At 31.2% G+C, this 13,877-nt stretch overlaps 1 protein-coding gene across 2 annotated transcripts in view; it reads left to right on the plus strand.

The window, feature by feature from the left end:
- LOC107442144 (PDF receptor) overlaps positions 1 to 13,877 on the plus strand; it is a 120,002-nt gene that overhangs the window by 52,235 nt on the left and 53,890 nt on the right. For both annotated transcript variants that reach the window (XM_071184360.1, XM_071184359.1), the window contains exons 2-3: positions 713 to 826; positions 11,027 to 11,178. In XM_071184360.1, the coding sequence (XP_071040461.1) occupies positions 713 to 826; positions 11,027 to 11,178 (266 nt within the window). The remainder of the gene's footprint in view (positions 1 to 712; positions 827 to 11,026; positions 11,179 to 13,877) is intronic.

Here is a 13,877-nt window from a genome sequence, read left to right on the forward strand (position 1 = left end):
AAAGCGAGGCTTGTCAGGGAGGGGGGAGTATAAGATAAATGATCTGTTTGACATTTATTACAGTATAGTTAAAAGTGATAAGCATAAAGGAGAGTAATATGACACATTTTATAGGAATGCATTCATTTTCAGTCCCAACACCTACAAGTTTAAAGATGGAGGACTGAAAAAGATATTTAAAGAAATGAAATTTGAGTCCACTATAACCGAGTTTCCAAGTTCTAAGCTGTTCACTATAAGCGTTAAAAATAACATTATTTAAATAGGAATACGGACGGGACCGCTAAAAAAGTTCACTACATCCGAGTGTTCACTATATCCCAGGTTCACTATAGCGGGGATCGACTGTATTTTCTAGTATCTCCTTTAATAATGAGAGGAGAGAAAAAGGCACAAACGCACAGAAAGAAAATTACAAACAAGTTGCAGTAAGGAACAATTGGCCTAAACCAATATTTTCATTGCTGTAACATGTTAAGGATATTTTTTTTGACATCTTCATTATAGAAACAAAACTAGTGTGTGTCTAATGTAACGACTCAGGTAATGACTAATATAGTGTCTATTGAAATAAATAATGTAATATCTATCCAATGTAATAACAAACGTGATGTCTGTGTTACATGACAATACTTGTACTTCACGTTATCTCGCTTTATTCACATTCATTCTATAGTGTAAATCCTAATTCAATATTAATTGGATGTTATAGACACAAGTGGTGGTTGTCAGGCAGTATGGGACGGATTCCTGTGCTGGCCATCTACTCCCTCCAATTCTCTTGTCCGGCTGCCCTGTCCGGCAGAGAAAGGAATTGACACAACAAGTAAGTCCAGCATTATATTACTATTCAAAGTATGAAATTTCTAAACTCGCACGATATTTTGTCATATAAGATATGAACGTGGTTTTTTGAACAATAACGATTTTTCGATAGATAAAATAATTTGCTAGATTATTTCCTCCTTATGTTCAATGAATAGTTCATTCTTTCTTTCCTAGAATCAATAATTAATTCGTTTATTTGTCTTCTGATCTTTTCTTATTCTTTTTTTAATTCCTTATTTCGCCTCAACTAAATAATTCTCCTAAATAATTCTAAATAAATCAATTTAAAAGCTTTTAGAGATTTGAGGGACCGACAATAAATTAGAAACGAAAAACAGTGATTTTGAGCACCCCATATAATGAAATAAAACTTCTGCATGAATTTAAAATTAATAACAAAATTATTACTTTAAATGTTGAGAAAAAGTTTCTTAAAACTGCTCAATATATAATTAATTAAAATAAATCTTTTATACTGCATTTGCGCTTGAAAAATTAATTTTTTTCTTAATTGTGTAATGAATCGTATTGGGCAACTCTTAAAAAAGTCAGATTCCAATTTCTCAAACATTTAAAAAGTTTCAAGCAATTTTCTAAATAGTTTTCATATGTTTTTTCAAAGAAGACTGAAAATGATAAATGGTTTTCAGCAAACTTTATTTTGTACTATTAAACAAGATTTATTAAAAATGATACCGGCAGCATTGTTGGGGATCATCTCGTAGGTTTTCTTTCCTTATATAATCATATTTCAGTGTACAAACGTTCACTGTAAATATTATTTGTTAATTAATTTTGTCTTACGATTCAAAATATTGTTTGTACAAAACCCATTGCTTTCTTTTAAAAAGTAGACAAAATACTAAGAAAAGTGGTCAAAACTTTTTAAATTTTTAATATACACTCATGGACAAAAAAATTACCTCACCAAGAAGGAGTCGTCAAAATGAAACGTATTGACTATTTTGGTATAAGTAAATGATTAGAAAATCAAAGATTATCGTTTTTCTTTGATTTTCTAATCATTTACTTATATCAAAGTAGTCATTACGTATGTAAAATTTCGTTTCATTTTGACGACTCCTTCTTGGTGAGGTAATTTTTGAGTGTATTCAAATCGGACTTTTTTCAATAGTATCAAATATGATTTGCTACAAAATTACGAAATAAAATTATGACATTTTTCAACTCATGTGCAGTATTAAGAAACTATTTTAATTACTTATATATTGCACATTTTTCAAATTTTTTTTTTTAATTTTGAAGCTAAAATTTTGTTATTAATTTTTAACTGCTCTAAGAATTTCGTTTCATTTTATTGAATATTTTTTAAATTGTAGCCAAAAGACCAAAGACAAAAAATTTTTTTGTTTTTATTAAAATGTCTATATCTCCATTAGTATTTAAACTAGGCATACAACATTTTGTGCAATAACTGCATTTAAAAATCGAAATAATTGCTACAAATAACAAATTCATTTTTTATGCATAGAGTGTTCAGAAGCACTATTTCCCTCTCAAACATCTAAAAGCTTTTTAACTTCATTGATCTGTAGGAGAAATCGCATGATGCACTTTCTGCAGTTATAGAGTGATTCTTTGAGTATTTCTTGGGATATATGGAAAAAAATGCATTAGTATAGAAGTGTTTCTATTATTTAGTCCATCCCCTATAGACATTATTATTAGAATTAGTATATCCCGTTTTTAATTCAAGGATTCTGAAAAGGGAATGCAGCTATTAAGAAAATCCCTAACGTAATCAAACGTCATCCAAAAGGGAAAATTTAACCATCTTGATTAGTTTAAGTAGATGACGCCATGGAAGCTATGGGGAATTTTCGCCATTTCCTTAATGACAATATTCCCAAATATTTATTGCCTATAACCTTCAGAAAATAATATTTTAATTAGTATTGAATTTTTACGGCTCTTTGGGAAAAAACGATTTCTACGTTTCGAAATTCACAAGAGAATCTATTTTTAGCAATATATTAATATTGAAAGATTCGTTGTTGTTGTAGTTCATTTACGTCACACTAGAGTTGCACAATGACCTATTGGCGACTGTCTGGGTAACATCCCTGAGGATGATCAGCGTATTCGTGAAAGATTCGTATCAGAAATTTTATACTACATTCCCGTCCCACTTTTGATTTCAATTATTTTTACTAACACTTTTCCATTTTTAACTTATAACACTTCATTTCATTCGCCCATGCGATTATCTTNCCTGTGCTATTTGGTTAAGGGTTTTCATAACCTAGGTACATGCTCAGGGCTTGGAGGAAAGAAAGAAAAAGTGGACTGATCGTTAAGACACGGTTCCCAGCAGATCACCGAAGTCAAACATCACTGACTGCGGTCAGTGTGCGGGTGGGTGACCACTTGGATCAGTCTACTTAGGGATCGAGGGTGTGCGGTATGGGTCCTCGTTAAACTGTTCTACCATAAAGTGCTCGACTTCGCGTGCAGGTCGTCGGGCTACCGAAGCGGGGGTGCATCCCCTTTGCAGAGGATCAAAATTGTGTTGTCATGTCTTCGGATCATCCTCAGGGATGTTTTCTAGACCGTCGCCAATAGCCCATTGTGCAGCTCTGGTGCGACGTAAATGAACAAATCAATCAATCAATATTACATTCCCCATCTCAGGAGGATAAAAAATTTGCCTTTTGTTTGGATTAAATTCAGAACATAAGAACAATTCTTGCAATGCCTTTCCCCAGAATTTTTTGTGATATCCATTACAAAATGCATATAAATTTTCAAACGGAACACTTAAAACAAAATTAATTTACAAATAAATTCAAAGAAAAATTGACGCAAACGGAAGCAATCAGTCCTATTATGTTAAAGTATAAAACAATCTGTCTTTAAATTAATATGTTTTACATGAGGTTGACCTAAAAAGTATTAATCTGTATTATGCTAAAATAAAGAGTTAGACGTCCAAAACGTTTTCAGTAAAGTTCATTGAAAGTTCGCTTTTATTTGATCAATACTATCCTTAATTGCACAGTTCATAAATTTGATAATAATAAACATTTCAAAAGCAAAAGCAAAAACACATTTATAGAAATTCCTTACACATAAAGTTTTATGTGAAAATTGTATGAAAATTAATAATAGACGCATCTGTATCGTGACTCTAGAATTTAAAATTTTAGTATATTGAAAAACTTTTTACTGGACACTGATTCCCCAGGAAGAGAAAAACAGGACTGCATCTCCAATATTTTTACAAAAGATTCTATTTATTTTATTCAAACAAGTTTTTTTCTTTCATTAGTTTATGGTTTAACCACAAACACACAACAACCATTGCCTTATATTGCCTATATTAATATATAAATTAGTATTAATACATATTTTTAATATATAAATTATTGCCTTATATTAATTTATAAATTAGTGAACACTTTATAATTCTAAAATGTCAAGAGGGTGGATCTGTCACCAAAAAGGGATTCATAAGAACTGTGTATGTAACATTTTCTCATCTTTCCTTTTCTTTTTTCCTTAATTTTCTTAGCTTTTGTTATTTTTCTCTTTCTTTTATTTTACTTTATAAAACTCAACATGTTCATGGCTTAGCTTTAATTGTCCTGCTGTACAATATTTTCTAATCTTTGAGTCATGTACAGTTTCTGTTTAATATGGGTATGGCTATTACTTTTATCTATTTCCTAGTTTACATCAGACATCTTTCGAATAACGTTATAAGGGCCACTAAAAGTTTGTGCGCGCTTTCTAGTAATAGGGTATTTAAATTCTTCGTACATGACAGGGTCACCCAGGGGATGGGAGAAATTTCTATTTTGCCAAATGAAATTTCGAATTTAGCCAAATCATTAATAAGTTTGTATTTTATTAGCTTTAATAAAAAATTTATGTTGTAGCAAATATTTTAACACTATGCTAATTTACTTTTTCCACTCATATACTATTGATTTAAATACTTAATTATTCTATTTAATGAACTGCGTCATTGGGCAAGGCAGTGAACTGTTGTGAAAACTGGGATTCGATCCCCAGTTGTTGCTTGAAGTCCATCCAGCTTCCTAGACAGTAATTCATGGTAGCAGAATTAAAGGCCTTATAAATGGAAATTTAAACAAAATAAGACGTTCATGATTCCAATTGTGTTCTCAGAATCAACTAAGAGAAAATAAATGTTCGTAAACATGTGCAAGTAAAATTTGCCGAACAGTTTAGCAGGTCACAGCAACCTTCCTACCCCTGGTGTCACCTGCTGAAAAGTTTATATCCACAAACCTAGAATCGTAATAAACTTGTTTTGTCCTTTCTACTGCTGCATTTCTAGCTTCTTCGATCGAAGAAGAAATATCCTCTTTTAAAGGATTTTCATACGTCTTTTAATAAATATCCCGTAAGAAATTTCGGAACTGAGAAGTTAAATCGTATTCCTTTACAACTTCTTTTAATAGTTTGGGCCACTGTATTTTGAAAGAATTTTCATAAATTATCATTACTTTAAACTTATTGTTTATCCCAGTCTCTCTACTTCTCTATTAGTTTCAGGCCAATGAACTGTGGTTTAAAACTGTTCAATGTTATGATGCTTAAAAATTTATTTTAAATGAAAATATATAAAACTGTGTTNAGAACTGCAAATTTTGGTACAGGATTTGTTTATGCATATATCTACATAGTAGACCTAAAATAATGAATATTTTCTAAAATTTTTTTATTATTGAGCAAAAATTATGCTTAAAAAAATTGACGAAATACCCGAATCTATCTACAGAACATCCATTTGGCATTATTTTTTCAAATTTTAATCAAATATTTAGGTCTACTTTATAGAATCAACTGTTTTCTTCAAAATAAATGTTAATTTAGTGTATAATATCTTCACTCAATTTTTCGCAAAGCGTACCTCCGTGAGATCCATTCATAAGATTTTTTTTTTACATTGATTTGAAATTATGTGAATTACAAAAAATATATACATAGTTTTATATTGGTTATTATTTTTTTGCATTGGTATTTAAACAATAATTAAGCACACAAAATATTAGAAAGCTAAATTTGTTTGTTAAAATTTTATAAGCCTTTGAACATAAGGGAAAATTTCCTTCATTTTTGTTGTCGAGATGTTCCTGGTGCCCTTAGCCTGAGCATAAACGTAGCCATTCATACAACCCATTATGTGTAGCAGTCTTCTGGGTATATTTTTACGTTCCGATTATCAGAATTTTGAAAAAAAGAATTCTGAGCTAAACTATCTGTTAATAATTCGAGTATCGATAACGCTTAGGCAAGTTTCTTTTTTTAAAACAAAAGTGTTATTGAGGCTTGATTGTGTTATTGAGGTTGAAGTGTTATTGAGGCTATTATTGATTATGCTTTAATAAATTCTGAATTTGGCTTTCTATTTCTTCCTGTTGCTTTAGTGATGTTTTATATGGTCTCTAACATATAGGTAAGACCAATGTTAACCTCTATTATTGTGGTTTTCTAACGTCGAATTTATGTTTACCAAAAATCATATTCTTCCTCATATTCTTCAAAATTCCGAGTAAATCAAAATCGTTATATTTTCTATTAATTCCGGTGTTTCGAGGATGTCATTCTGATAAATTGTATTTCTATTATACCTTTTTTCTAAGCATTCAAATACACTTTCTATTTGTTTTTAGTAGATATATATACATAGAAATTTGTATTTTAAAAATAATGTGTGCAATACCTTTTTAATATGTCAGGTACAGCTTAATTGCTGCGTACCAGCCTTCTTTTCCTTTCACTTTATTACATTTAAACCAACTGATAATTTAAAATAGTTTCTGATTGTGAAAATTGGGTTATATGCAATATACAGCATAGTTTATCTAATATATAGTTTTAAAATTAAATTTAAGTAAGAATCAAAAATTTTAATGTTGGCCCAGTTTTTTTTTTCAATTTGTTGTTTCCCACTCTGTTACCATAATTATTCTATTAAATTATTTCAGTTGAGTTGGTAACAGCTGCCAGGAGGGCCTATTTTTAAATAAGGTAGCCATTTTAAAATTTAATGTCATTATTTTTTCAGCACTCTAAAAGAAAAATGCTTTAACCATGTAGGCATTATCCAATATCTCCTCTGTTACCAGCATAATTGCTTTTAATTTATCTCATTCATTTGATTTTTTATGATAAGATCAAACTACGGTTTTTAGTCTAATATAAAATTTTCTTCTTTTTAATTGAACCTATCCAAGTAAATTGATTGGCAGTTTTTTCCCACCTCTCTTTCACTCTACTACCGTGAGCGTGGCAACTTCACGACTTCACGAACGTGGCAACTTCACGAATTTTTAATTTTGTATTTCCTTTAAAATTAATTTTATTGAAAGAAATGCAGATAGTTATCAATATTTGTATGACTGAAATCCATTATAAATTGCAATGCAAAATTATAATTTATGATCAAAAACATTAAAATGCAACAACATTTAAAATTCAAATCTACTGTCAGCCTCTGTTACCTTTTCCCACTCTACTTTATTAAGTTTTATTTCTCTACATATTTAACAAAAAGCAATTTTAATGATTTACAGTAAAATTTTGACCAGATAGAAAATTGTTTAATATTTCACGTAACTTTTTTTTTATTTAAATATTTTTGAACATTGGTGAAAAAGATGAACATAAATTAATGTTTCATTTTTTATTTAATGTTCCAAGTCAAAATGTGTCCTGAGGTTTTGAATTTTATAAACACGAAACATTGCAATCGTAGTCGAAATTTTTATTGGTAGAATTTTGAGCATTAAATTCTTTAAGGCAAATTTTTCGAAATGTGCCTCTCCATTTTGAAAATATCCTTTAAATTTTAGGTGGCTTTGCCAATCGCTTGGTTCGCTCTTCATTATTGCTTTAAGGTCAAAGNCTGTTGTAATTGATTTTGAAGCGAAAACTTCTTATATATCGCGTAAAATGAGCCATAATTAAGTTCCTATATTTTTAATTGAATTATAATGATTAAGACTACCAACACGATCCATTTCAAGTAAGTCAAATGGTTTATCAAATGGTTATGGCATTGATTGTAAAATCTTTTTCGTCTTGGTTTCTTGTTCATTTGACATGTGTGACAACGATTAATATATTTAGTTATATCAGAAGTAATGTTGTGCTAATAATATATAGGAGTTAATAAATTAATTGCTTTTAAACACCAGGATATTCAATTTTTCATACGCAATTTCGAACAAGTTTTACCATAATGAAAAAGTACTACCATTTTAGTAAGTCCTTTTTAACAAAGGCGTACTATACTATTCATTTCGACACATTTTCCAATTAAATTGTCATTTTTTTGAGCCTCAGTAACTTCATGTCATTGAAAAGGACTTGTCTTCCATCATTGTTCACATCTAGTTTTGAATCTGGCGTTTCGCCCGAAAGCATATCCGCTTCAATATTTGTACTACCTTTTGTATATTTTACTACATAAATATAATTACCAGCGAAATAATCGCCATTTATGATTTTTATCCTTTTTGAGCTGCTAAAACTGCATAGTCGGTATGTATATTTGCTCCTGAGAAGATAATGAGAAAATTTATTATCTACAATAGCTAGACATTCCAGCTTCAATAATTCTTTTCATAATCTTCCAAAGAGTGGGAGAGGAACGCTTCGAGATATAAAACACCAGATTCATCACATTGTTTCAAAATAGCAAATATACCACTAGTACTAGCATCAACAAAAATATGACCACCATCAGCAGGATAAAATAGTTTTAAAATTGGTTTACTGATCAAAGCTAAGATTGTTGACATTCAGCTGCCCACTTATAGTATCCTTTTTTTTAACAAATTATTTAGTAGAGCTCAGAAAAAACCATTGTTACAATTTTACTTCTTCTATAGGAGATTTTAATTTTTTGATAACTTCAATATTAGTATTATTTATTGTTACACTTCCATTAGTTATTTCATAACCCAGAGGGTAATTTTTTTTCTTGCAAAATGAAACATTTAGAAAATTTTCTTTCCTACAAATTTCAAAAACTTTTAGAAAAAACTCATAAACATTTCATAACTTTTAGAAAAAAATCGTTATGTCGTCAAAATAGTTTCAGCAAAATTAATTTTATGTTTTGTTAGAATTCCACAAATAGTTTTTGAAAAATGCTTAAGACATTCGTTAAGCCTGAGCATAAACGTAGCCATTCATACAACCCATTATGTGTAGCAGTCTTCTGGGTATATTTTTACATTCCGATTTTCAGAATTTTGAAAAAAAGAATTCTGAGCAAATCTATCTGTTAATAATTCGTATTGCAGTAAATCATTTTTCAAGAAAAACTTTAGGCTGCGTTAGAGAAAGAACATCAAAACATATGATATTTGCCAAGCGGATCCTTTCATCGGTCCACCTTTAAGATTTTCAACTCCGTGGTTTGTTCTAGACAAACTTACTCTTGCTCGTTACATTTTTAAAGGCTTTACTCACCAACATTCATTATTAATCAAGCTTTAAAAGAAAATTATTATTTGTACATATTCTGGAGATTTAACCTCTTCATGCTGGCGATCACCAACAACCGGAATGTTTTAGATCACTTAGTAGTCTGAGCTTTCTTAACTCTCTCATAATACTCCAACTTTTACAATGTTTGAAATTTTTCAGAAAAAAAAAAGATTCAGTTACAATTTATTTAATTGTTATTTAACCATATTCAATCAAAACGTGTAACATTTAGAGTAAATTCACGCTGTAACATTGAGAAATATCGTTTATTAACCTTTTTCACTAAATACGGTTAAACAACAAGAATTTTATCCGCACCCACTAGCCTCCATCGAATGATAATCGAGGGTACGATCTTCGAGAGCTGGAAGCACCTGATATGGAAGCGAAAGTCATATTTTTACAGCACCGATGCTAACCACAAGAGCGGTTGTTCAAGAATCTCATAGTTAAGTGTGTGGTGTTCCTTAAAGCCTGCACTTACTTTAGGCAAGAGGTCTAATCAGTCAATTTCATGATCGACTGGACGGGAATTCGAATCTCAGCTTTGACACCACACTATTACCTCCATTCATTCAATCGACACATGAGAAGTTACCAGTGTCCTGTCTTCCCAATGGGTGACCCTGGGCTATTGGAATACGAAACTCTCACTCACGCTTACGTTGCTGCTTAACACTTATAAGTCTAGCATTACTCATCCCCTACGATATGTGGCATGCCTAAATAAACAAGCCGCATTCCACGGTTCACTTGAGAAAACATAACTCAACCCTTATCTAACAACATTTTCAATTACCTAAATATAAGGTACAGCTTTAAGGCGTCCAAGCTTTGTGGCCCATTCACCAGATGACAAAAAATTCGACGTCACAAGAGCAACTCCGCCGCAGCACGAGACAATCAAACAAGTTGAAGATCCCCTCAGGCACAAGGTCCAGAGTGAAGCATGATGAGTAGCACCACAATCTCGTCCAAGAACTGAGGAGACCCGTCGAACATCAAGCAGCGGGCCCAAGACTCACTTGTTTTCGATTGGCGCTTCGCAGATCAAATTCTCCTCGAGGCGTTTCTCTTTTATATGCTTTTTAAATATAGCTTGGTTCTTGCCTAGAGTCCAATGCAATCATGAATTCACCTTTTGGGTCTTTTACCTTCAGTTCGATTTTCTCTTTTATCTCCTCAATGGTTTTTTTCTTTCCTTCGACTTCATCACAACATGCTGTTCCAAGGATCTATGAGCAATTTGGACGGTTTTTTGATCACTTCTGCGTATGACTCAGGCCGCTTCTTCTTTTTAAATTTAAAAGCAGACTATATGTTTTTTGCCGGAAGCAAAAAAAAAGTGGCAACCTGGTTTCCTTTTATCTGCCCTCATTGTGTGAGGACATGGTAGAGGCTCTCTCTTGTGATGACTCAATTTTTAATAATTTATGTTGTAGTTTTCTAAACAGTTGTATAATTGATATGCTTTATAAGCTTAATGCAAAATGAGTAATCCCAAACAAGTATAGATAATAATTTCCTCAATTTGACGAAATGCTAGTTCAGAGCATCTTTCAGGAAATCGTTTTGAAGAAAGTTTGGTGAATTTTGAGTATTTTATTTTACCTTTTTTTATGACAATGCATGCATTAGGCTTATGGTGATCCTGTTTAGTACGCTCTCACCACATATGCCTACTAATAGACACATTTTGATGTTCTAGAGTTCGCGAGCAGGTACTGTGAAGAAAATGGGGAGTGGAGGAGGCATCCCATACAGAATGCAGGAGGTTGGAGTAATTATACAGACTGTTTCACCAAAGAAATTAAACTCCTTCTGGACAAACTCTACTCTAGTTCACACAATGATGTCCTGGTAAGTATCCTGTATTCAACTTCTTGCAGATTCATCTCAAATTAGGTGATGCATGTGTTGGCAATAACTTGAATATATTTTTCAAAAGTTAAACGGCGTCTAAAATGGTGTGTCCTTGTCTAGGGCAGAATAACCATTCGAGGAGAAGCAGAGGTCCAACCAGATGACCGTTTTGAATGAACTTCTTTTAATGTTGATTCAATTTTTTTAAATGCTAACCTTTTGTTCATTGCATTTGATTTTTGCATGCTGCATCTGAGTGGTCCCTTCCCGAGACACGTGGTTTGTCATTTTATTTTAATGAAGGCAATTCTTAGGAGTAAGTAATCAATGAACACTAGGCATGCACAAAATTGAAAAAAGTATACCAACTCCATTGACAAAACAAAATAAAATTCTCATTTTTTTATTATTACAGTAAAACCTGTGTAAGTTGACCACTTGTGTTGCATTGTTTTAGTGGTCAACTTAGGCAAGTGGTCAACTTATAGAGGGGGTGCGTCATTGTTTACTTTTTCGTTTCCTATATCATGTTGCTATATATTTAATTTTCTTTTTACTTGACTTAAAAATTTTATTCAAAAAAAATAGCAAATGGATATCTTAAGAAATGTGTTTAAACCTGAATGAACTTCAATTTGATACATATAATTCTTATATTTAACTAATTTTTTTTAAAAAATTATTTCGTTAGTTATGCATGCAAAGTGTTTAATAAATATAATTTCGTAAAATATCAGAACACGAAAACATGTAATTTGAAAACCTTAACAAAACAAATTATTAGAACACTTTAAAATTTATTTGCTACACTAAAAGACCAAAGACCATAAATAAAGGATCAAAGCATATTTCAGAGCATTCGTTTATTCAAATGCTCACTATTGCAACTGGAAGAGCAACTTTTCAATTAACACGCCTGTTTTCAATGAACGGATGAAAGAAATGGTCAAAAGCTGACCCCTTACAGTTTCCCCTGATGGTCAACTCACGAAAGGGTTTAGATTAGCTTTTTACACTATATCACCAAACAAGTGAAATTTTAACATACATTGCCAAAATGACAGAAAATTTTCTGAATTTTTTTTTCTGGTCAACTTATGAGGGTTTTAGAATAGAATTTCATAATACTCCTAGACAAAATTGGCTTATTTCAGTGGTCAACATACAAGATAGACAGGTGGTCAAGTTACAAAGGTTTTGCTTTGTTATATTATATAGGAAAAATTCCGTTCTTGATAATTGAGGTCAACTTATGCAGGTGCCCAACTTACAAGGGTGGTCAACTTGGCAGGTTTCACTGTATTCATAGTCCTGTCACTTTACGTTATGAGATGAAGCAATAAAAGCTTTCATAATTTCTCCATTGGAAATGATGCTGCTGATAACAGACTACTAGTGGTAGTTAAACTTCACACTCATTAGCCACTATTACCCATTTATTTTGCACTTCAGTACATAACGTCATTTTTTTATTCCAATGATCGTTGATTTTACTGTATACAGAAAGTGCGTTACAAAACTTGAAGTTCCAGACAACTATCAAAATATCGATTTGTGTCAATAAACTTCAGGTGGTTTCAAATTAAAAAAGATCTGTAAACTAGCTAACACAACATACAAATAAATTTAATAAACAGAATCGTCTGCAGTTTGCATACAATTACCCTTAATTCTATGCATATAAGTAACACTCGTTCTCAAACGTCCAACCCGAGCAAATATTTCTGAACGATTATTGGGACTAAAATTGCTCCTATGTCCAAATTTCAGTACTGAAAACAAACAGTTCTGGACTCATATTTTGCTATTTTCTATACTGCGTATATAGACTTTCATGTGTACGTGTAAAATCTTGATTCTGCATGTGTTGTATTTAATGTGCTATTCAAAGTTTTTTTTTTTAGTTTTTCGTTATATTCTCTTAATCTATTTTTTTCATCCTCTTTCAAAATGCTCTTAGACTATTTCTAAATAAAATTCCTTTTTACATTTCACAAAAGAATTGGCAAAAGCTCCATTTTAGAGAATCTCGTTCAACTTCAGAGCCATCGGTGGACAAACTACTTAGAAAGGAAGTGATGCATTTCTTAGCGAAAACGTAGCGTCTTTTTATGAGATAGAATAAACAATTTCATTTTTGGAATTACTTCGTAAAACCTTAAGAAATAGACTTTTTCAGGTCGCCTTCCGAAGAAATATCTTTTTCATTTTTATCAATCAAACAACACACATATTTGAAGCTTTCTAATACTGAACAAATATATATTAGTTGTACCTTTTCTGAAGGGTTTCATATCTAAGAATAATAAACCTCTAATTAATTTTTTAACATGATCTTTAATATTACAGATAATATAGCACAAAATTGTCACCGTAGTTTCCTTTCTAATTAGAATTTTCAATTCTTTCTTCCTTTTTTTTCCAATTCAAAATAATTTTTTCTTCAAAATTAGTACAGATAAAAATTCGTCAAAGTCGAAACAGATTAAATTTTTCATTTTTTCCATTTATTACTAACTGCATATTTACTTCATTGTATCACCAGCAGCAAACATATCAAGCTTGCGACTACCCTTATTTAAACCATAACCCTGTAATTAGTATTGAACTCAAAAGGCAAGGAAATTGTTTTGCATTAAGTCAAACGTGGAGGCCTCAATTTATCCGCACTTCCGTTATTTATATATATATATATA

This window comes from Parasteatoda tepidariorum, chromosome 8 (assembly GCF_043381705.1).
Source record: "Parasteatoda tepidariorum isolate YZ-2023 chromosome 8, CAS_Ptep_4.0, whole genome shotgun sequence".
In the NCBI taxonomy this organism is placed as follows: domain Eukaryota; kingdom Metazoa; phylum Arthropoda; class Arachnida; order Araneae; family Theridiidae; genus Parasteatoda; species Parasteatoda tepidariorum.